Raw genomic sequence first — 25,265 nt, forward strand, 5'->3', positions numbered from 1 at the left:
ATTATATGTTAATACTTCTGTTCTTCCTTAGGGACTTTTTAAATACACTAAACAGAAATATTTGCTATAGTGAATGTAGCATAATTGGAAACTTTTTGTATTACAATCAAGTTAACCCTCTTAGCTGATTTATTTTTACTGTACAAGGTTATCATTACATGCATTTCTCAAAAGATTATAAAAGTATTTTTTAAAAATATTCTTGAGGTGATTTATGTTCACTTTTACTCCTGGAAATAAGCAGAGTAGGCTTTAGAAATGGTTTTCTTTCTTTCTTTCTTTCTTTCTTTCTTTCTTTCTTTCTTTCTTTCTTTCTTTCTTTCTTTCTTTCTTTCTTTCTTTCTTTCTTTCTCTTTTCCTTTTTTTCTTTCCTTTTTTTTCCTTGTCTTCTTTCTTCCTTTTCTTTTTTTTTTTCTTCCTTTTTCCCCTTATTCTTTCTTTCTTTTTTTTTTTTTTTTTTTTGATCTCTTTTTTTGTTTTTTTTTGTATGTATATGATTTAAATTATACATACAGTTGGGAAGTTATGAATACATTTACAGATGTGGTGAAATATGAACTTCACTTGGCTGTGATTATTTTTTATCTCTTTGATCAAATGATTGAATAAAAGAAATGTAGGATACTCCAGCTATCTTTTATATTCTGATACAAATAATTTATGGAAATTCTATGAGTCTGTCTGATATTTTTCCCTATACATTTATTTTCTGACTACTATACCATAAAGATGAATTAAATTGTCATAGCTTTGTCTTAGATGCCATTGTGATTCTGTCTTTAAAGATATCTATTTATATACAGAGATATACTTATGGTGTTATTCTTTAAAACAAAAATATTTCAAATAATTGCTTGTGAATGGAGAATTTTGTATTACAGAGCACTCAGTTTTCCCCAAGGGAAAGCGCACTAAAGTTTAAAAAACATAACCCACCTTATTCTAAAAAGCTGAGTTTACCGAAGGTCTTCCTTGGTACTAACAAAATTATCAGTTTCAATTCAGGAAATATACACACCTTTATGAATATGTATGTATACAAAGGAGTATCTTCAAAATATTTTGATAACTTTGTAAGAAACTATATGAAGATAAGGGAAGGTTTTTATGGAAAAGTAATGGTTTTTAATAGGCCAGATTATATAGCTGCAGAGGAAAAAAAGCTTTGAGTACACAGTCTCCTCAGTTCTGGAAATAGAAAGCAGTAAATTTAAAGGTAAATATAGTTCAAGAATAATTCTTCTGAAATTAATTTTGCTAATCGATTAGACAGTTTTGAGAGGAGGTAACAAACCTAAAATGCTAAAATTGCAGTAACTTTGAGACAGAACTGACCAATGTAACCCAAATATCCAGAAATTTCTGTGCCATGTGGCTTGCTAGGAAATCGTTTGGGCAGTTGCTTTATCTGTTGATTGCATTTCATTGACCTCAGGTGTGGTGCTTACAGCTGCCTTGAAAAGGAGACCTTTGTGATCTGAAGCAGCTCTAATGTCTGCAGCTTAGAGGGGAAGAAAATTGGAGGGAGAAGCACTCATCTTTTCTTGTTAGTATCTTGTGACAAGATGTGTGGGAATAGATCAAAGCTGTGTTAGGGGAGGCTCATACTAGACATTAGGAATAATATCTTTATTGAGAGGCTAGTTAGAGACAAAAACAGGCTTCCTAGATAGGTGGTTGGAGGACTGCGCCTCTGCATGTTTAAGAGGCGTTTGGATAACACTCATAATAATATTGGACTCAAGGATCTTTGTAGGTCCTTTACAAATGATTCTGTTATACTTAAGAATCCATGTATTTGTCAAGTAAAGTCACAAAGCAGAACAGTAACTACACAACTGCAGTTTGTAAATCTTTTATCTTGCTATGTATATGTTTGATTATAGCTTTTTGCAGTGGCTCAGTAGCTTTTTAAAAAACTAATCTCTGGAGGAAAAAATACACTTGATGAATGGAGATCAAGAAACAAGCTATGGTAATAGGGAATGTACTGAACTTAAGTCACAGCCAAGTTATTTTTATTTGTTTGTTACTCTCAGAAATTTATCGCTGGTGGTACTAGACTGACTGAGAACACTGATCCTTTGCCTTAAGTGTTGGTATGTTCTTAAAGAGTACCCATGAATTCTGATTTATGCATCTCTCTATATTTTTATGGAAGATGGTTTTCTGAGTTTGCAGATGAGAAATATAAAACTTTGAGCTAGCAAATGACTTTGTCCATCATTCCATACAAAGTCTTTGTAGCTTGAGTCTTTAGTGCTAAGCTTAAAATGTTTATTAATATAAGAATACTTAAAAGAGAGTTTTAATTTCATCACTTCCTTTAAGCAGACCCTTTAAGACTTGTATATAAATTATATTAAAAGTGGTGAAAAGTTGCCATGATAAATAAGAAATTCAAATTGTGATTATTCTATACTTTTTAATTATATTATCTTGATTAAGCATTATGTTCTTTTTTCACAGCCTGTGCTTTCCGTTACAATGGACTCTCTTTTGTCTACCTCATCTACCTCCTGCTCATTCCTTTGTTTTCAGAACCCACAAAAATAACGATGCAAGGTAAGACGTTCCTTGATTAACTTTTAAGAATCTGTTGTGGACAGAGTGCCTGCAAAAGGCTTGGTTAGTAGTATATGAAGAAGTCTTGTTTTTTTTTTTCCTCTTTAAGTGAGCTAATTTGTAATACATGCTATAAACTCAGACACTTGTAGTTAAACTGTAACTTGGCTCAGGTGCTTTAGGTGCTGAAGGACTTTCAAGCCTGATGCTTGTGTTTTGTTTATTTTCCCTCCCAACAGGGTGCAGCTGGGTACTGAGAATTTCTTTTATAACACTGTTTCACCTGGAATAGTGAAATGGTCTAGGTGGAAAAATTAAGTCTCCAAAGGCATCTTACTGTGCCTAAAGGGCTGGATTTGTAGTTACAGTTAAGAATTGAATGTGATCTCCATCTTTTTACTCAGCTATGTTTTAAGCATTTATTTAAACACTGTTGTTACCCTGACTTTATTCAACATTCTTAGTAAAAAATAATAAATTATTTTTTGGTAGAGATGAAAAGTCGCATCCATGTATTACATACCTATTTGACTTTTACAATTGTAAATATGAAAGCAATTGTACAAACCTACTAAGACAGAAACTGTTTCTATCAAATATTACATTCTTGCTGTTCATAAGGCACTTTCTGTCTGCATAAAGAAGTGAGTTATTGAAAGAGCAGAGATGTGTATGTAACAGTATTGAAACTTAAGGATTTGCAGTCTGTTAGGGGAATTTACAGTGAGGATATATTTACATATTATTCCCCTAATAGCCTCTTGGATGAGATTGCAGATGACTGAATTTCAGTGTACTAATGTGACATACTCATTTCTGTTCATGCTTTCCTGATTCTACTTCAGACTGCAGTGAAAAATAATACTACATGGTGCTAAAATAAAATGGACTAATCTCTCATCTTTTAGATGCAAATAGTGTGAAGGATGATGTCCCTTAGAGAACAGTCTGGTTTCCTCGACACTACCAACAAAAAAGAAACACATGAAGAACTTCTGATGCTGACTTTGCCATAATTCTACTCACAAATTCAGTGTCATGGCTGTGGGAAATTTTTATAATTTTTAACCATTTTAATCATCAATGTTTCCAAAAGAAACAAATTGGAAAATCTAGACTTTAAGCATAGTATTATGAGTTTACGGGACCTCTGTGAAATTCTTACCCTTTTTCTTTTTTTCGTTAAAAAAAAAAAAAAAAAAAAAAAAGGAAAAATAAACCACAGCTGTTGGGAGTCCGGACTTTTCTAGAGTGTAATAAACAGTCTTCCTTTTAAGCATTCATTTTTGTATCATGCACATGAATATAAACATTGATTTTGTTTCCCGAAGAAAAGAAATTTGAATTCTGTGAAAAGAGTTCTTGGGGAGTCTGTTCTGCTTTAGAGTGATGCTGTGCGTTGCCTCCCTTTTTACTGAGAAGCAAGGAGAAGTTTCAGAAATAACTAATGAACTATTAATTAATATGTGTTATAGGGGCAGTACCAATATTGATTTTCACAAGTGGAAATATAACTTTTATTGTACCAACTTTTACTACTGTTTCCATTAACCATTAGTGTAAATAGAAAGGAGTGAAAAATAAAGAGAACCACCTGTTTGTGTATAAGGTTTCTACTGGTGCAAATTTTACCCCAGCGGGTGGGGGAGGGGGGATGGGGGGGTGTGCATATAAATAAGACCACCTCCAGATTCTCACTGAGAGAAGCAAGGCAGTTAGATTTATGCTGTGCAGATCTATCCTAACTATGATGACTCACTGTATTTCATTTCTTTTAGCTAGGATGGATGTTGATCCTCTTTTTAAATATTTGAAAAACTTACCAAAATTATATCCTGCCACAGGCTTACTTTATTTAGATGAGTATCTCTATTGAATTAACCCATTTAGCATTCTTTTTGGTTTTACTTTTTAATTATTTCCTGTGGCTATAGTAGTATAAACTGACAGAGGTATCTGCAATGTAGTTTATACGGTCTTTACACCTGAACTAAAGGTAAAGAAGTGCAAATTATTTCATGAAGGTAACAGTATTCCTAGTTTTTATACATAAATGGGATATAAGTAATGGATAGATCTAAGTCAGATTTCCAAGAATTGATTACAGCTGCCCCTGGTACTGAGAGCTTACAGCATGATGTTATGATATGGAATACCAATAAAAACCATGGCAGGGATAAATCTGAATTAGACCAAATTTTGAGTCTTAGAGCATTTAAGTGTCTTGGCAGAATTATGAATAAATTGAGAACTAGGGCTCTTTTGAGATTTGGCTATTAGCTATGGAGTTCAAATATGTCATCCCTATTTGAAGGAGCCATCACTGTGAAGTGTTACTGTACAGGAGTGAAAGAGATCTGCTTAGCATCTGTATTTCATACCTTAATTCGTGGATTTCTGTCATGTCTTTCCATACTCTTTGACTTCCCCACATCATTTTACACCCCATTGCTATTGGTCAATCTAAAAAACTAACATATTGACTTTGGGCCAACACCTGTACCAACTGAGTAGGTGCAGCTGATGTTGACTGTGTAAGTATCCAGTATTACTTTCGGCCAGTAATAATAGAGCTAAAAATAAATAAAACAAGCATAAAAGGTAGGAAATCCCACTCTAGGTAAGGCTGTCAGTCATTTTTACAGCGCTGTGGGCTAAAGTTTCTCTTAAAAGTGCTGAAGGTGACAGATGAGAGGGAAGTGTCCACTGAGGAATTTGGGTGCAGCTTCCCGTGTAGTGTGCAGTTACTTTGTTGTTTTTGTGCGCTTTATTTTTGCTGCCTCTTCTCTACCACAAGAAGTGACTGACAGGACAAACAGAGACTTTTTTTTTATGCCAAGAGCAATTGTGTAGAGGCACACTAATCTCCTCCTTTTCAGAGTCAATTCAGTATGTCTGAATGTAACCATTTTGGGCCACTATTACCATTAACCTTTTCTAATTCTCTCTGTGTGTGAGAGAGAGTCTTTCTAGAAAATCTGTAAGGATTATTTTTCATGTCCAGAGGATGGGAAATAAAGGAAATCTATAACTATTTTAACTAAAACCAGCCAAACCAGCATTAAATCAAATAGTCTAAAGTTGAGTAAAACAAACTTCATTCAAAAACTAAAGAGCTCAAAACCACTGTGTGGCTATATATTATACTTGTATTTTTTATTATTATTATTACTTTTTTTTTTTTTTTAATTCCATTTCATTCACATGAATAATATTTTTGGTCTTTTCTTCTATTTCTGTTTTGCTTAACTCATTGTTTCTCTTGAAGCCTTGGTCGCCTTTGATCAAGTCTTTTGTAAAAGAATATCTTTCGAGTTTTCTGATCTTCCCTCCATGAATGTTTTTTCTTTCTTGTCTTCTCCTGGCTCACTCAACTCCCCAGTCACAATCTCTGACCAACTTTCCTACCCCTTGCTCTTCTCTCTTCTCACCTCATCACCTCACACCAAGCAGTTACTCATTTTATGCAACTTCTATCCGCTGCACTTAGGGTTTTCTCAATAGAGAAAAGACTATAGAACACAATTATAAACTCTGTAATCATTGTCTGAAGTGGATGATATCAACCTAGATTAATTTTTGTTTTGTAAGAAACCTAAACAGCTAGATACACTGGGGAAAAATCTATATTCTCTGAAACATTTCAGTTAATATTTACATCTTAATAACTTTTGTGTTTTTTTTTTTTTTTTTCCCCCCCCCCCCCTTTTTTTTTTTTTCCTTAAATGTTTAATATCTTTTAAAACTGTAATTACTAAGATAGAACTTTATTAATCCTTGTTTGTGGAGAAGAGCCTCAGCCTCCTGTTAGTATGTGATCAGTATATGAGCTTTAAGATAATACACTGCTTTACCCATTAAAAATACCATACATACTTCTTCAGTTAGATCTGAAACTCTGAGTTATTTGAGTTTTGGCTGATCGTACTGTTTTCTGAAGTGTTACTTAATTGTCCATAGATTTAGCTGAATATGGGAAATTGTATTCATGAACTTTTATGCGCAGCTGAAAATGTATTAGGTTAACTGCCTTGCTAAGCTCTGTCTATTACTTGTAATCCTTGATATCACTGATTACAAAGATGGTTAAACAGCAAAATGTATTACTCTCCATGAAACAAGTATAAGAAAATCTTCATTGCAAATAATGTTTTTGTTTCTAGAAGTACTTTAAAATTTGAGTAGACCAGTTTTTCAAGGGGTGCTGATCAGAACTGCTTTTTAGGCAACTGCTTATTTGATTGTATTGTAGAGCCATGTGACTTGGTTTTCTACTTAAATTATTTCTAAATCAGTCACTTTGTTTTGCAAATATGAAAGGGTTTCCAATCCATGCTGATCCATGGATTGGGTCAGCCTACATAGCCACTGAATAGTAGACTTCTTGTGACGGTGCTCTGAGATGACAATTTGCACATCCACTGAGTCCAAATATCTTGAATCAGATGTTCAGTTTTAAATCTTATCTACATTATATGGCGTTGAAAATAAATAAATAAGATGGGTAACTTAAGTGAACTTTGTCATGTGATACTCATGAAAGAGAAAATGTATTGTTACTGCCAAGTGTAAATGCTTGCACTTCATGGTTGCATGATTTGTTGTACAAAATTACACCTGCTTCAGAACAGACACCCAGTTCAGTTTTCAGGAATTTCTTAATGTTGCCTGCAAAAGAACTGCTGCCCAAAGTATATATGCAGAAAGCAATTGAACATAGCTTCAGAAAAAAAATTAGAAAACAATCCCAACTAACTACTAAACAAATGCCAAACTCCCAAAGCTAAAATGCTGATTTCCATCTTTATTTAGAAATTTTTAACAAAATTCACTTAGCTCCTTAGTCGTCTTAAAATCTCATCCTACTGATGGTAAATTTGATATTTAAAGCTATATGCAAGTATATTCACAAAGAATGAAATGCTTATGGAACGTAGCATCTTAATATTTTCAGTAACAGTCAGAATGGACCTGTCCTTAATGTCTGTTTCTGTTAAGTGGGGATGTTTGTAAACGTACATCTTTTTCTTCATTGAAAAAGTGAGAAAGAAATGTTTTGATCTTTTCTTTTTAAGCCAGTTCTAACAGTTTTTTATAGCATCATTATTAATAGGATTTGAATATTGTACTGTATGCATCAAAGAATGAATTTGTAGGTGGAGCTGTCAATGCTGATATCAGGAAGAAAAATGCTCCCATGGTTTCTGTTGACTGCTTTGAAATGAAATTCAGTTAACTGTACACCTGAAGGCTTGTCATGCCGTGATTTTGTTGTAAGTTAAAATATAGGAATTAGCTACACTAAGAAAGAAGAAAGATAGGTTTATTGTTTTACTTAGCCCTTAAGAACATATTTCAATAAATTCTTTATGTTTTTGGTTGGCTCCACTTGAGTTTTGACCCTGTTCCATTTGTGTTTACTGTTTCTATACTTTCAAGAATGCTATCATCCATATTTTACCACATAAGTGATTTATTCCTTTATTACAAAAATGATTTATTACCTGTTACCCTTAAGTGCTCAGTAGAAAGTACTCTGGGCAATAATAGAGATGCTGACTCTCTATTATGGCGGGCAGAAAGCTGTTTAAGATGTCCTTAGAATTACTGTGTGTCTTTGTAGAAGCCTGAAGAATTGGTATGGAGATTTATTTATAACTCAGAAAATGCTTTTCAGCAATTAAAAATGGGTTTCTACTGGATAGAGCGTGTGTTTTCCTATGGAGGCGTGCCAAGCTGCTACATAAACATCCTTTGGCTGAAAATAGTCCATCTCAGCTAGGTTTCTTCACTTCCAACATCATAAGTATTCTCTTGGGAGGGAACAATGGTGTGCATGATTTATAATCCATGGGCCAAATCCTGAAGTGCTTATACATGGACGTTCTAGAAATGAACAAGTGAAAATGAAGCAATACCTTTAAATTAAACAACTTCAAAAATCGTCTTGCATCTACTGAGCCAGAAAACTTCCCTGTACATGATAGTGTGCTCCATAACTATTTGCTATCAAAATGTTTTCTTAAGAAATGAGATAAAAATCTCTCTAATTAAGTGAAAGTATGCTCGTAAGAAGTATTGTGCTGGCAGCACTGGGGCCAGGACTCTTGCATGTCTTATGTTAATGATAAAAAATACTTGTGCCTTTATCGCTGCTTTGTAATGCTGTTCCCAAGTAGGCTATTCCTATCTGAGGGGGCTGATTCTTGTTCCTGGATTGCTTTACTTTGTCATTTCCACAAAAGAAAATGTAAACAAGGACTCTCATTAAGTGGTTGATTAGATCGTGTGTCCCACTTTCATTATCACTGTTCTTATGGGAGTGCTTGCAACGTTTTATTTTTATACAGCTTGTAAAAGTTAGTTTTCAAGTGTATTTTTCTTCTTCTTAGACCAAGTGCTAAAATAATAAAAACCTGATCAATTGCCTTCCTCATCAGGAAGTAATAAAAAAAACAAAACAAAACAAAAAAAACCAAAAAAACACAACACCTTTTCTTGTTTGTACATTTTGAAGCTGAAAGGATAAAAATGGAACCTAATCTAGAAACAGTATGGTAAATTATGAGAGCTCCTTCTAAGCTAACAGTTCTCTTGGCTAACACCACTAAAGCATAAGAAGAAATTTCTGCATGATTTAGAGGAAGACAAAGATAAAAAGTGTTCTTTAGACCTAGTTGTGGAAGCTGAGTGCTAACAAGAATGCTGTCCTGAATGGGCATGCTTCCTCAAATTTGGGAACCAATAGTGGCTCAATGAGAATGAGAAAGGATTTTAAATTCTGAATGACCATGCGGCATATTTTTAAACTTAATCGAATGAGGACATTTTAATAACAGATTTTTAAAAATCATATAAAAATAGCAACATTTTAGGATGTAGTATAGGTTTGAGTATGTATCATGGTATACTTTAGTCCTTTAACTGATCAGTCAGTCCACAGATTTTGATGGAAAGGAAATAATGCTCAGTATACCAGAGAAGCAAAACTTTGAGATTTTGTTATGTTTTCTGAACTCTGAAGAAATAATTTATATTCAGTGAAATGGTATGCACTTCTTTTAGCTTGTTGCGCATGCAAGTGCTTGCAGAATCTCACAGTTCTATGTGTCTTGGTTGTGACCAGAAGGGGTATGTGTATATTAGTTTGTTGACTTTATGTTATATACATTTTTGTGTGACTCAGAGAGGAGGAATGTGTCTATGTCTGGGGCCTGGGGCAGCCTGGTCTAGTATTAAATGTAGAGATTGGTGGCCCTGCCTGTGGCGGGGAGGAGGGGGGGGTGGTTTGGAGATTCATGATCATTGAGGTTCCTTCCAACCCAGGTCATTCTGTGATCTTTCTGTGATCTACATCTACTGTAGAGTCTTGGAATTACATTGCAAGAAGAATGACCTGGGTTGAAAAGGACCATAATGATCATCTAGTTTCAACCCCAAAGAAAAAGCTTATAGAAGGTTAATAAGATCTGGCTGGTTTTAGATAATGCTAATAACATAGCAAATGTGGAATTGTTATGGGATACTATGAATTGGAGATGAGTGATCCTAATAGCTGCGTGGCCAAATCTTTCCCTGTTGCAAACAGTTTCTCAAATAATTATTGACTTATGCAGAACCAGTGTTATTTTTAAATTTGGTTTTACAGGGACAGTAACATCAGAAAGAATTGGCCATCATCATTCTTACAATCCAAAGTTAACAAAAAAAAAAAAAAAAGCCTTTAAGTTTTCTTAACCTTAATTGCAAAATTAGTCTGGGGAAAGTAGATAGTGAAGATCTCAAGCATTTCAGTGCGGTGACATTTTGTAGTTAAAAATGCAGACACATTTTTGGAACTCCTATCTTAGGCGCAGATGTCTCTTACAGGTGAACTCCAGACCTAAATTTGTGACCAGTCACTCCAACAAATATAATTAAAAATAAACAGAGAATTTGCAAGCAGTGAGTAAAAGGGAGGGAAGGGTAATCTATAAGGAAATGCTTCTTAGAGATCAGGAAGTTTAAAGATGAAATGAGATTTGCCAGAAGTCAAGCGGACTTAAACCCTGCAAAAGAAATGGAAACAAAATGTAAAACTGTTCTTTACATATATATGAATATATATAATAATGAAAAAACTTGGCTGTTGATAAAGTAAGGATGGAATAGGAGTTAAACATTGTCTAGATGTGGTCAAAAGAAGAGTGTGCTTCATTTTTCAATAAGAAAGTAAATAAATAAAGAGAAAAAGGGCAAAAGTGCCTGCTGGGAAGAAGGCTGAAAAAAGGAGGGCTACTGAAAGTGAGACAGAAGTAAGAACCAGGGAGTTTCAATGCTTTTGAAAGTAAAAGAGTTAACTAGAAGATTCTTGAATATTTACCAGTTGTGCTTCCAATTGTTCTGAAAATATTTAGTACTGCACTGAGCTTGGCATCTTGAACTGTATCTAGAGAAATGCTTGTGTAGGTGGTAGATACATGATACCCTACTCAGCCTGAGAATGTGTCTGGCCATCATGGGGAAAGGATCAGGGCTGAAAACAGGAATACAGTGCTGGTCTTGGATGTAAGTGTCCTGGTCCTCTTGGGCACCTTATGAACCACCTGGCTTATCACCAGAATGTGCTTATCTTGATTTCCCTGCTTTCTTCATTCCTAACTGCAGGTCACTGTAAGAGGAGGTTTTAATGCCACAAGGAAAAGCAGGTGGAAGAAGAACATTCCTTCCTCCTCTTATTGCTGTTGTCTGAATTGTTGGCAAGTTGCCTGGAGTTGAAATCACAGGGACTGAGTCTGAAGCCTGCTCATTTAGAAGCACTCAAAATGCTTGGATTAAATTATTCATGATAATGCATTTTGTCACTACTGTTTATATTCCAGTGACAGTTACTGTGAGTTGGACTTGATAGTAAGATAAATAGATAGCATGCAGCGGGCTGCTCAGGGGGGGGGATGTGAGCATGTATGTGTGGAAATGAAAGCAGTAATAATGCTGATTCATTTGTCTTGACTTGCCAGCGGCACTGCCCGACTCTGTCATTAACCTAGGGGTTGTCTGTCTAATATTTATCACACTGGCATTCCAAAAGTCTTTTAAGCACCTGTGCAAACTCCACTGTTGATCAGGAGGACAGGTTTTTAGCATGCTTTCTTTTTAATGATGTGCACATGAAGGCTTACTGCAGTTTCAGATGTAGTTCATTGGCATTGTGATGAACTTTATTCTTCTATGATGGAAAAGAAAAATAAATTGGGGTCTTGCAGAAATTACCTCTTTTTCAATGCAAAAATGTTCAGCTGGTCAGCTGTTGCTCACTGCTTTGATTTCTGCTACTTCCATGGATCTGATTTATTGCATGTGTCTTAAAAAATAAAAAAAAGTTTTCTGGGAAATAAATAGTACCCTGACAAAGATATATTGTAGACAGCAGCTGTTTCACTGTAATGAGAACCCTAATTGAAAGGATTATTACAACAAAACATTTCCTGGTTGTTTGTGTTGGATGATGAGTCTGAGAAGGGCACAATATAGTAGCAAATCTTAAATGAAAATTGTATCTGTTTTGCTTTCCACTGGATCTTAAGTGTAACTAAGCTGGAAGATCAGTAAAGTCCCCTGGGACCAAATCTGCTGACCTTACTCAGGGAAAACACTCACTAGCAGTGGGAAATTTGCTTCTGTAAGCCGTGCAGGAAGTGCCCTGCAATATATTAAGAAACCAAGCAAGCCCATAAGAAACCCAATGAACGGCATTTAAAAGCATTCCCATTACTTACGGAGAGAAGGAAGCAGAAAATTAATATGCACATGCTCCATAATTAGCATTTTAACTCTGGTCTTAATGTGATTTAGGGGGAGCAGTTAACTCTTGAAAATGAAGCTGTTGATGCAGATGCAGAGCTAGGTGTGCAGTTTCTCATTACTCACATATTTCTGCTCTGCCTCTGGTTGAAGCAGAGAACTCTAAGATGAATCCAACCCAAGCAGATTTGTTAACATCCTGTTCTAATTCAGAGCAGAGACCTGAATCTGGTTCTCCTGTATCCCAAGAGCACTTGGCTAACAGCGCTTTTCTGCTATTCCTACTGTTTTCCTTCAAAACCCTCACCCTAAATATTTGATTATTCTCATACAATGGCACTGTTCCAGCTCCTGATGTCCTTCTAGCATCTGAGTGGCTGCTGCATTCATCTGAGAAAATGGGAGAATTTCAAGATGCTCAAGGCTTTCTCTTGCTGAGTTTTATGACATGTCCATGTAACAGGTTTGTGAATCACATAAAATCCTAGCAGCAGCTCCAGCAATCATGATCTCTTCCTCATCCTCTCTTCCCATTCCCTAGTAAGTCTGTAATATATGTCTGACTAATACAGGATCTGAAGCTCTTGTTTGAAAAATTTACAGAATGTTTTTTGTTAAGGCACTAAATACCAACTTGTGTATTCCTGTACTTTCTTTGAGAGTACATGTGTCTACAAGTCTCCTTTTATTTTATTTTTTTCCTCATGTTTTAGAATGTAACATGCATGATTCTGCTCTCTGATTGTTACTTTAAGGAAACATCAGTTTTACATTTTGTTGCTTTAATATTTATATAATATTTGAAATAATCACAATGAATTTTGCTATCTCTCCAAAATTCTCACTTTTTCAGACCATGTCAATGTAGTCTTTTTTCACCTAGTGTGGGCAGGAAAATAAATTTAGTCTCCGTTTATGAGAGCTCTCGGTGAATACAAGCTTTTGGCTAAACAAAAACAGAGAGGGAGGCAACGAGTCTTTCACCATAGCTATGCAGATCTCTTGTGAATTGTATTGTATGCAGATTTCTTTGAAAGTAATGCCTCCTATTTATTTCCACAGAAACTACAAAAGATACAGTGAGCACAATAATATTATTTGATAGAGAAGATTCTCAGCTATGAAAAATTATTTTTCAACGTGGTCACCATTAGCCAAATTGTGCAGATGAGTTGATCAAGATGCTCTTCACTTCATGGTGTAATTGCTGTGTGTGTCTATTAAGAGCATGGCTTGTCTTTCACATCAGTGTCACCACTGCAGGAATACATCCACCTACTCCATAAATGTTCAGCAAAGGTTGACAAATGCAAAGTGGTGCCATTTTTTTCCCACATGGAATTCATTGACACATCTTTGCTTTGTATCAGGTGCCACTGTGTCAGACTGCCCCTCTACTGCCATCTGACACACAGCAACAACATGTAACAGAAGGTTCAACCTCTACTGCCGTACCACCATCTGCCTCTGATGTTGTGTGCCAAGATCACAAAATAGGAAGCATTACTTTTGGAATAACCCTGTATTAACTTGCTCAGAACAACAAAATTAATGAGTAAAACTGATCAGATGAAGTCAGTTTGTGCACAACCTTTTCAGAACTGAAAAAAGAAAGAGTTCTTATTTTCTTATGTGTTTTTGTGCAGTTCTTGAAAAAAATCTGCAATGGAAAGCAGAAACAAGAATAACAGATTTCATTGTGTTAAGCTGATGGGGAAAGCTTGAAAAGCTGTAAAGAGGCGTTGGACATCATAGGATTTCATAGCCACAGTAGCATTCTCTGTTTTTGTGTTGGACCATTGTTAGGGCTGTTTTATTAATGGTTTATTTCTTGTTTGAAATTTCCTATAATGTGATATGACACTTGTGCAAGTATCCAAAGGCATTTACTCCTACTATTACTTCCCCCCCTTTTTTTTTTTTGACAGAGATATAAAAGAAGAAGCCAAAAATAATGGAGCAATTCAAGTCACACGCATAATGGTCACCTGTGTAAATGAAGTTGTAAAGTAAGCAGTAGCCGCAACACACAATCCTTCAATCTCAGCCATTCATTTAAAAAGCTCACTCCTTTAGAAAAACAATGATAGGGTCTGCGAGGAAACACAAGATTAATTTAACTTACCTTTTAAATCCTTCCTTTGTTCATTCATAAAATTTTGTGGCAAAACTGCTGAGGTCATTGCCTTCCCCAGCCTCACACAGGGCTCTCACAAATTCTGAGCCTGTTCTTTAATTGATCTTTCTGGGTGCACTGTGATTAAATTCTGGGAAATTGCTAAACTATGAGTCACATCATAAAAACCAATTAGCGGTTGGTTGACAGTTTGTCTCTCAGGCGAAGCCTCCAAGTTTCTGCTAATACCACATCAACGTATAGGTTATTGCTGGCAGACAGCTTGAGTTTATTCTGTAGAAGAATGTTGTGCAAAGTCACAAAGTTTATGTTGGATATTGCTGACGCTAAAATAGTTTTGTCTGAATGGTGTGCACTGTCCCTGCTGGCTGGTCCTTATGCATACTGAAGTGCTGGGATGAGTGAGGAAAATCAGCTTTAAAAAAAATTATATATGTATATATCTCACTGAGTAATTTGTTATTGTTGCTTGTTTGGGTTTGGTGCAGACTTCAGCAGCTTTGGGGTGTGATGGGAAGCTTGGTGCAGGAGCTGCTTCTTGCAAGGTGGCACTGTGGTGTCTTCTCCACAGCTGCTGTATGTGGGATCTCAGCATTCCCTCCTCTCTGGAGGATGAAGGACAGGAAATCAACTGAAGTGCCCCTCTGGGGTCGCTGTGTTCTGGCACTCAGCAAGGGGAACTCCAGGCCAGGAAAAGAGGACACTTTTCCTGGAACGAGCTGTGTACTGCTGTGACCTTTAGGATAATGATGATCTGATTCATTGCATTTCAACGTATTTGAATGTTTACATGGTGTTAATTGAATTCTCTCCTGTTTTAAAGTATGAATCTCTCATGAGTGAAACTGACTTGAAGAGCTTACGATATGAAACACTTCTAAAAGTGAAGAGAGAGAAAAGAAATGTGGCAATGATCATTCTGGGGTAGTGCTGAGACTTCCACTTTTCCTCCCAGAAAGTAGTTGTTATACAACTATACATTACTAAAAGCATATTCTTGAGCACAGTACTTTTGCTTGCAAAATTGACAGCATAAAATGGACAAGTTGAATTTGAGGATTCTGTTTTCAATATGATAGGTTTATGCATGATTATATGTAAAAACCATAAGAATATAACCTGTAAATTAAAAATTCATCAATTCTTTATTTTTACAGTAAAATTGAAGAATGCTCAGTTACTAGACAATGCTATAAACTCCAGCATGTTCTGTCTGTCTTGGTCCATTAACATCACTTCTGCAAGCCCAATTTGCAAACATGATAAAGAGATGTAAACGTACGGCTGAGCGCACTCAGTGCTTTCAACTACAGAAACTGATAATGTAGAACAAAATCTCTTTTAAGAGTGTTTTGGGTTTGAACAGCTATGCTAAATATTATTTTTCACATTAGCCATGAGAAAATTATGTGATGATCTTTGCATTTCGTTTAGAATTTTTGTGTTCTGTTTAGAGTTAGCGGTCTGCTTCAGTGTAATCACAGAGCAAGTGATAAACAGAAGTCTTCAGTAAGGAGTTTAGTCCATAATGAAAGCATTTGCTTTTAAGTAGAACTAAGTGTTCATTAACTTTTTTTCCCCCTCAATCAGATGCAGATACTGGCATCTAGGAAAAAAACAAGCAAAAAAACCAATTGCGTGTAAATACTGACAAGCAGAAAGATCACTCATTCAGTTTCCTGAGATCTTGCTATAGTCTTTTACAGTCTTAAATTTTGCAAGGAGAAATATCGTATGTAGTATGCCATCAGACTGACTGAGCAGCACTGAAGTGTGAGGATATATTTAGGAATTAGATGGTTGGCTTGGCTCCTGGTCCCATGCAGAATGCACTCTGGGTCACTCTGCTAAACTCTCTGCTGCTGCTGCAACTTCTGCTGCTTCTCTCTGAAATTTGGCTTCATTGTCCTCATGCTGTGCTGTGCTCTGTAGAATGGGTTCTCACTGAGGTACAGTGAGGCTGCAGTTTGCCTCTCATTTGCCACAGAGACCTCATACCACAAAGCTAGGAGAGCAGGTAGCCCTCAGTCAGTTGTCTCAACAGTAAATTCCTAGTGTCCACCCTACATGCAATTGATTTGTACTTGTTGAAATGCTCTCATCACAATTATATCATCTTTAGCTCCTCATCTTAAGTTGGCCTTAATAGTGTTTTGTTTTGCCGTGGCTCTTTTAGATGCTTTTACTGAAAAAGCTGTTATATATACTAGAGCACTCTGTAGTGTGTAGTACAGCCATCATAACCACCATGACAATTATGCTTGCCCACAGTGCTGTGGTTTTCATTCAGTGGCTTAGGTTGGAAGGGATCTCAGAGCCCACCCAGCCCCACCCTGTGCCATGGCTGCCCCCCAGCAGCTCAGCTGCCCAGGGCCCCATCCAGCCTGGCCTTGAGTGCCTCCAAGGATGGGGCACCACAGCTTCTATAGGCAGCTGTGCCAACCCCTCACTGCCCTCTGGGTAAAGAATTTCTTCCTAACATATAACCTAAATCTCCCCTTTTTTATTTTAAAGCCAGCCCTCCATATCCTATCATTCTGTGTAAGAAGTCTGTTCTATCCTGTTTGTAAGCTCTCTTTAAGTCCTGGAACACCACAGTGGGGTCTACCCAGAGCCTTCTCCAGACTGAACAAACCCAAATCCCTCAGCCTTCCTTCCTTTCTCTGGGTTTCTCCTGTATGTTTTAGACTGAAAATAATAATAATAATAATAATAATAATAATAATAATAATAATAATAATAATAATAATAATAATAATAATAATAATATAGTATTATCAGACATTATTATTTCTAAAAGTTACTGCAAAAGTGTGCAAGTGTATATATTCTCCTCCACAGTTTATCTGCTAGAAGTTGATGTTATGGTAAAACTCACAACTCAGCAGGGATTCTTTTTTTGCTTGGATGACTTGAACTGCATGTTTATAGCTGATGTGTTTGTGCTTTAGGTTGTTTGCATGAAGAACACCTGTGGGAAATGCACAAGACCTCTTTCTGCTGCACCTGCATGTTTGCAGAACATCAGTAGTACCTTAGTATACCTGGAAGTGGTCTTCACATAGATATGTAGACATTTTCTTCTGACTTTTCTTTCAAATGCCCCTTGTATAAATACAGAAAACAATGGATGTATTATAACATATGATACCTCTGTAGACAACAATAAAGTTTTGTATTACTGTAGGAAAAGAACAGCTCCCCAATAAATAAGATGCTAGTTCTTGTACAAAGATTGCTCTTGCTGCTCAGCAGCCAAACAGGTGAGCATGGCAAGAGAAGGAAGGATTCTGATTTTAGATGGTAGTTCTGAAGCAATGCCACTGGGACTGTTTCAGTGTTCATTGTGACTTTGCTGAACTATCAGCCTTCGTAAAAGGAAGATTGCATAGGTCTGATGCTTTCTACCAAGATAACTACAATTATCATGTCTGTTGTGTTGTTTTTTTCCCCCCAGTAAATTGATTTCTGAGAATAATTCATGGTTTTTTTCCTTCCATATTCTTCAAGGTGGGTTTTCCCTGAAGTATTCCCACCCTGAAAAGTATTCGACTTAAAATCACATGTAGCCACAAGAAAAGAGGATACAAAGAGTATGTTAAATTTCTCTTGCAGTATCTGTTTTTGTTCCTTTGCTTTTGTGGATCTGTGTTTTTTACAGTGGCTCTTCTAATTGGAGGTTTGTTTTGGTGAGTTTGTCTCTTATTCTAGGTAAAAAATATAACAGAATGAAGCTGAAGTCCTGTGCAAATACTCTGAAACCAGTAGCAAAAGTTAGGGTTGCTTTGCAGTACACTGATATTTAGAGTATGTGTTTTTGCTGGTCATGGACCAAGCCTCACATATTTGTCTTGGTTCACTAGATGCTCCTGTTAAAAAAAAATAAAATAAAAACTAGTCTCAGTAGGAGATTCAGATTTGTTTTTAATATTAACAGCTTCTCTGCTTAGAAAAAAAGATACAATTTGCCTCTGTTTGCAAGGTAAACTTGAAGGAAGTGCTGAATAAAACAACAAATTCCCTCAGAGCCTCCTTCACAGCAACATTCATTGCAAAACTATTTCTTGTGACGTGAATTAGGCAAGTAACTCAAAGCAGGCTGATCTTGGTCATGAAGCCTGGTTGCTAAAGCAGTGCTGTCTAGAAAGAGCAACACTTCTCAGCAGGTCACATCTGCTGCTTTATGGCCCACTTGTCCATGCAGGCTTTTTTGAGATTTTAATGCTGCCGTGGTAGAGTAGGATCAAAGTAGCAAGAAAATGGTCTTCAGACATCTTGCAACCCCCTCCACCCTGCTAGCAACTCAACTCCATGTGCCACAGGCACAGCTTCAGCAGTTTTGCCATGGTTTTTGATGCCTCTGGTGCCACAGTAATTAGTACTGCTGTAATAACTGCCATGTCATTTAATGATAATTCATGGCACCCTGCTCCACAGGCTTCTGTGTGGCACATGGCAGGTGACAAGCATACAGGGACCTTTTGCAGGCATTTGGTGGTCTGTGGCAGCAGGGCTATAAAAGCATCATGGGAACATTTAATTATGGGTATTTGGTATCTTTGTCTTCTGTGGTGTACAGTTTGGGACTCAGTCTGGTTTTGGTAAATCATGCTTATTTTGACAGTTGGGTTCATACAAATAAAGTAGTATAAACACTGAAGTTCACCTCCATGAGGCAGATACTTGTTGTGGACTGCTTCTAGCAAGCAAGTGCAAACATGTTGTCAATAACTGTATCATAGTAACTCTTTGTTTCACAGATAAGCATAGGAGGTAGAGCTGCCAACATTCTCTGACATAAACACAAGCCTGGGATTTTGCTCAAACACTCATGTTTGTAAGCAGTAAGCCAGAGAGGTCTTTTTCAACCTTAAAGGTTCTATGATGAGAAATTTTCTTCTATGCATTCCTTACTCCATTCATACTAGAGAGTATACAATAATCTGCACCGTACAGCATTTTAAAATTACATGTAATTTCATGTGCTCTTCCTTGATAAATTGTTGCATGATGAGAATGAACATTACCTTTTTGATACAACCTAGAATTTATTCATGCTCATAGCCTTGAAGTGTGAACATAAAAGACTGACTGCTTTGGAGGGCTTGTGCGTTGGTTTCCACAGAAGAAATCAGCCTGGCATTTTAAAGCTCAGTTCTGTAACTACAGGAATGTTATATATGTATATATATTCAGCCTTTTTCTTACTGCAGGTATAAATCTGCTTTACTAGCTGTTTTTCCTGACCTCAAAGAACAGTCAGAAAGAAGCTGAAGGGATTCCGAAGAAGTGTGATAGAGAAGGTTTGATGCACTTTTTTTCCAAGTTTAGTGAAAGCATTGCCTGAGCCTCCAATTAAGTACAGAATCAAGCATATGATAAGTATCAAGTTGAAGCAGAAATGCCTGAAAAAGATGTGCTTAACTATAGCAGAAAGGGGGAATTTTTGGAAAGGCATTATGGTCCAAACAGTTATGATGATTTATGCTTGCAGATGATCTGACCCTGTACCACGCAGTAAGATCTCCTACATTCTTTACTTTGTTTTTTCTGTGAAACGTTTTGTTGCTGGTGATATTTCTTTGTCATTTAATTTCCTAAGAAATTCTGTGAACTCTGGCTTGGGTCTAGATCAAGAAAACAGAGACTGCTGTAATTTCTCTCCAGACTCATAGAAAGGGAAAGAAACTTGCAGTTTGTAGGGAAAGCAGTAGGCTTAGCCAGTCTGCTGCTGACATTAATGCCACATTTGTTTTGTCCATGAGTCAGTAGTAGTTGGTGTGGTAAAGCCTTTCTAAAATCAGAAACAAGGGCTACAAAACTGTGCTTACTCCTGAATAAAGTCTGCGTTGTATCCTCTTTAATGACACAGACTCCAGTTCGGTGACGCAAGTAATTTGTAAAAGGGCACCTAAGTCTTAGAAGTCATGGGGTTTGGGTGCCAAGACATGATTCTCTGTATTTCTTTAATACCTCAGAATTTGATATCATGGTTAGAGCTGTTTCACCTGTGTACATTCATATGGAGCTGTAGGTAGGGAACTTGGTGTTTGGGGCAACAATCTGTTTTCTCTCCCTTAATTCTCCATTTCTGTACCATGTTCAATAATGCAGAAGCAAGGATAGACCATTATCTCTATTCATACATCAGAAATTCACCTTTGCTTGTGCATTAGGGAGACTGCTACTAAGACTGTGAAGGGCAGTGATGCTGACTTATCACTGAAGCAACTTTACAGGAATCCCTGACACAGTGTTCATCCTCTGCCTCTATCATTTCTATTGTTTGAAGCACAGTGGCTTTTAGTCAGGATATTCAGAACTGATTTGCCAGATAACTTTTCTCAGTGGCTTATTCACATCATTGAATCAGTGTTCTTTACTTGAATATTCCATGTGCTAGTTATTGATATCTCTTAAATAAAACCCTTGGGGGTAGCTTGTAAGTATATCATTAGGAATTCTATAACCTTCAAAATGAGCAGATTTTTATACTAAAAAACCTGAAAAAAAAAAAAAAGTATTAATCATAGCTATTAATTCTTGAGGACAGAAAATATATGACTTTACAAGAGACCACTGGGTCCACTCTCTCTTCCTAACTAATTATGTCTTTAAGTATTTTGAATTCCATGACTAATATCCACTTATCCTATATGTTGATCAACAGTGGCTCTCCTTCTGTTATATCAAGATAACTCATTTGTCAGGTGAGTTCTATCTTATTGCTGATCTGAATAGATTTATTTTGGTGGTGAATATCACTGAAGTTGAATCAAATAAAAATATTTTGCAGAAGTTAGCACTTCTCAATAAATTTCACAGTATATATTTTACAGCTGTTTGGCAATTGGTTGCGTGTTTGACATAAGCCAAATTTATCGCCACTAACCAAACTGTATTCCGCTACCCTAAATAACCTGAAACCACAAACATTTTGTTCCTGGTTCTTGGTGATTGTGGAGTGTGTTTTACAAATGGATTTAGGGCCTTTACCTTGGCCTGCACTGTGCTCAAAAGTAAGGTCATTTTGCCATGTCCACCTTCTTCATCTATTGGGGTTGGAGGAAGTGAGGGTAGAGTCACTTAGGTGCAAACAGGTGGGCTCTCTAAAGTTATTTGTTGTTGTTCTCATTGAAAAAATAATTGAAAAAGAAAAAAAGGAAAAATAAGCAGTGGGAGGAAAAAAATCAGCTTGCTGGAAGGCTTGCAGAGTGGCACAATGGAGGAGACATAGGCTGAGGCTGCGTGTGCTTGGACTGTAAGCCATATGGACAGATAATTCCCATTTTCCAAATCTGCCTGTGAAAAATGTTTTTTGTGAAGAGCTGTTAATTAACATGGATCTCTCTCTTATAGGTCTATATTACTTTTATCTGTTTTGTCTGTGGAAAAATCTGTTAACTGGGGGCAGTTTGATGTTCCAGTGTTTTATTCTGTGATCCATGTTCTGACTTACTGAGAAAGGTGTCACAGCTCAAGAAGATGCTTCTGGATTAAGGACCCTGTAGTATAGCTGGGGGCTTGGTGTGCAAACACCACCCTTTGCCATACAGCAGTAGATTATCCCTGATTGAATGAATAAAGTGGAGCATGCAAATGATTCTCTGGTGATTTAAAGATAAGATTTGTTAGGCCTGATGTTCAATGAATATTTCCATGTCTGTTGAATGAGACAAATAATGTACTACTCTTTGGAGTCCATTTGCATGGCACTATCAATTTCACTGAACTGAAAAAAGTGATTATCAGCTTTCTTAACTAATTCAGTGTTTAGTAAATAACGACTTACATACAAGCAGGCATCTCTTCTGTGGAGTATTCTCAGTCTTACCCTGATCAGAATAGCCTTTGTAGAAAATTTGATATTTTATGATAAAAATCAATACACTGAGAACTTGTCAGGTTTTTGTTACCCTACCATTTAGAAAAGCTGTAGTGCTTTTTACCAAGAAATGGAGATATTGACATTTAGGGTGAAAGCAGTGGGATTTTGACTTTCCAGTGAAAAAAGTCCCAAAGAAAGCAGACACCATCCATGAAAAGTTTTCGTCTTTATGTGCAGGATTTTCTAGAGATACTTCAGGCAGCACTGCTGCTCTAGCGGATCTCTGGGTGGGTGGATCCATATTAGCCTTATATCATGTGAAGACTGGTGTATGTTTTTGCTATGTATTTTTAGTTCTTGTCCATCTGCTTGACAGAGGAAAGCTTACACACTTGAAATCAGAACTGATGTGATTTATGAGACAATCAGGAGAGAAAAGCAGTGTAAGCATGTGTACTTCATTAGGATCAATATCTGTAAGAGCTAAAATATGTCCTCCATCAAGCTGGACTCTGTGAGAAGGAGAGTTTCATGGTATAGCCCTCCAACCTGGCTGCCAGTCGTCTGGCCTGGAAAATGTATTACAGCTTACTGCAGCTTGTTCTTTCTTTCCTGTCTTTGCATGCTGTGTTTTCTATCTCAGGGCAATCCATGGAGAGCCATAAGGATGGCAGCTGCCTTGAACCATAGTCACAGCTGTTGGAGCATGAGAGGGTGAAGGGCTGCTAGAAGGCTTTATCTGTCTCTACAGTACATTTACTGTGGATAGAATTGTGTGAATGAATAAATAATAATAGGGGATCAGCTCTGTTCCTCCTCACAGGATCCTCAAGGTATGGAAGATGAATTACGTAGTGCAGCAATAGAATTGGAGGTGCGATGCTTGCATAGATAGATATGTGTAGCTGGTCTCCTGGAGCTTGAATCTGTCTCCTTTGAGCTAGTTGCTGAGTGGTAGGTTATGGCTAGCCAGCACATACAGCATAAATGTACCTCCAGGGTACATTCAGTCTGGTGAGAGAAATGATCATAATCCAGTAATTTAGGTTAACTTACATGTACTGATAAGTGTATGAGTAAAGGCTAGCACTGGAATGTGCTATTCATAATACTTAAATTGAGCTGTCTTTCTTCTTCTGTGTAATTAATCCCGTGAGTCTCGCTTGAAGAAAAAAAGATGAAAAATGATGACTTAGGCCATGGTGCCCTGTGCTTTTGGAGGGCAGCTGTCCTCTGGCATATGGTCCATGTCTAAATCTACCTGGTGGTTGTTGATGGCTTTAGGGGAGAGGTCTATTTTGTAAACTCTTCCCAATACTGTAATTGTTTTTCATATAAATCATCTGTGCCCTCATTTGCCTTGCTAATCAGTGGTGATATACTTTCAGAAATACACAGAAGGGTCTCATTTGTCTCACGCTCCTTCTACAGAATTTAAACACTGGCAGAGCTAGAAAATACAGTCATTAATCAGTTGTTTTATAAATGGCATTGCTTGAATATGTCTGCATTTGTCACTTGTGAAAACTGGTATGGAGGGAGGGAGATCCTGAGGAGTCAACATGTCTCCTTTAATGTTTTTTTTGTTTTGTTTTGTTTTGTTATTTTTGTAGTGGTATCATGGCTCTTTCAGAACTGGGCTGCTCTGGTCATAGCTCCCTGCATTTCTCTGGGACAGTGGGTGTGAAAACTCTTTCTTAGGCTACAGTGGGTGTTGCAATCTAGCATGAAAAGCAGACTGAAGAAATATGTCTGATTTAACTATGTGTGTGGAATGGTAAGAATGAGTGCTTATTTACATATACACAAACATGCATAAACCTGGCTTGTAATTGTGGGAATGCTCAGTGCACCCTAATGTTGCTAGGACAGAAACAGATACGGTAACCATAACAGAAAAGAACCGCTTTCTGGCTTAATTTTGAGAAGGGGGGGTGGGAGGGGTTGTTACTCCAAGTCCTGATCTGGTGATTTGAACATATGCATTGTGTAAAGTCAAGCTGTGTGCAGTACATATTGCTGGCACCTTCAGGCATTTCATATGCATGTGGTGCAGTGTTACAGGTTCTGGCCTATTTTTCAGAGCCAAATTCTATATACTCAGCTGGCAGTGAACAAAAAAATGTGATTTGGCTGAATGGATTTTGGCATAGGCATTCTGAAACCCCAGAATTTCAACTCTTGGAGTTGTCACAAATAATGCTTAATTAAACTGGCAGCTTAGACTAATAAATATTTAAATTAATTTTAAAAGGACAAATTAGTTGCTGTGTGGAAGAGAGAGTGCTTTTATGTGCCTGTCCCTCACAGAAGGAGCCCAGGTGTTTCCACAGCAGTCTGCTTGGAGCCAGGGGCTTGAATCTTGGGAGGAAAGGCTCAAAAGAGCTGAGCTGTGGATAGGACAGAGATGTTTTACTTCAGCCATGCACACCTCACAGTGTTATCTTGCAACTATTTTGTAGTATATTTGTGTGTGTGTGTGTGTGTGTGTGTTTGTGTGCTGGATATAGAAGTGCGGAGAACAAAAGTGTTAGACCAAGTTCCTGAGCATTATTTAAAACCTGTGAGAAATTGTCTTGTAATTATGGCCATTAGTTCCTTTTCCCCTAATTTAATTCACTGACCAGATGTCAAGTTCATTGCTTACCCTCTAGGAACTCATGAAGAACTACAAAGAAGGAACCACAAGTCTTAAACAGAAGAGCTGTCTGTTGAAACATAGCATTTGATTTTGAGTATTACCTTACTTATCTGTTAATAGAGTATTTACATGTTACTAAATTTATTATGTAGAGGGAACTCTTTATATGTTTACTTTACTGACAGTAGGGCTCCCTCAAAGGGGAGCTGATCTGTGTTGTGATGCTTTGATTTGCAAAATAACTCTCATGTGCTGTCCTGGAGGCAATTTCATTTCAGCTGAGAGAAACTTAGTTACGCAACAAGCAGCTT

At 36.9% G+C, this 25,265-nt stretch overlaps 1 protein-coding gene across 7 annotated transcripts in view; it reads left to right on the forward strand.

The window, feature by feature from the left end:
• Positions 1–25,265, forward strand: part of PIEZO2 (piezo type mechanosensitive ion channel component 2) — a 273,784-nt gene that overhangs the window by 48,518 nt on the left and 200,001 nt on the right. For all 7 annotated transcript variants that reach the window (XM_032442625.1, XM_032442628.1, XM_032442629.1 and 4 more), the window contains exon 2: positions 2,470–2,565. In XM_032442625.1, coding sequence (XP_032298516.1) covers positions 2,470–2,565 — 96 coding nt within the window. The remainder of the gene's footprint in view (positions 1–2,469; positions 2,566–25,265) is intronic.

This window comes from Coturnix japonica, chromosome 2, assembly GCF_001577835.2.
Source record: "Coturnix japonica isolate 7356 chromosome 2, Coturnix japonica 2.1, whole genome shotgun sequence".
Classification (NCBI taxonomy): domain Eukaryota; kingdom Metazoa; phylum Chordata; class Aves; order Galliformes; family Phasianidae; genus Coturnix; species Coturnix japonica.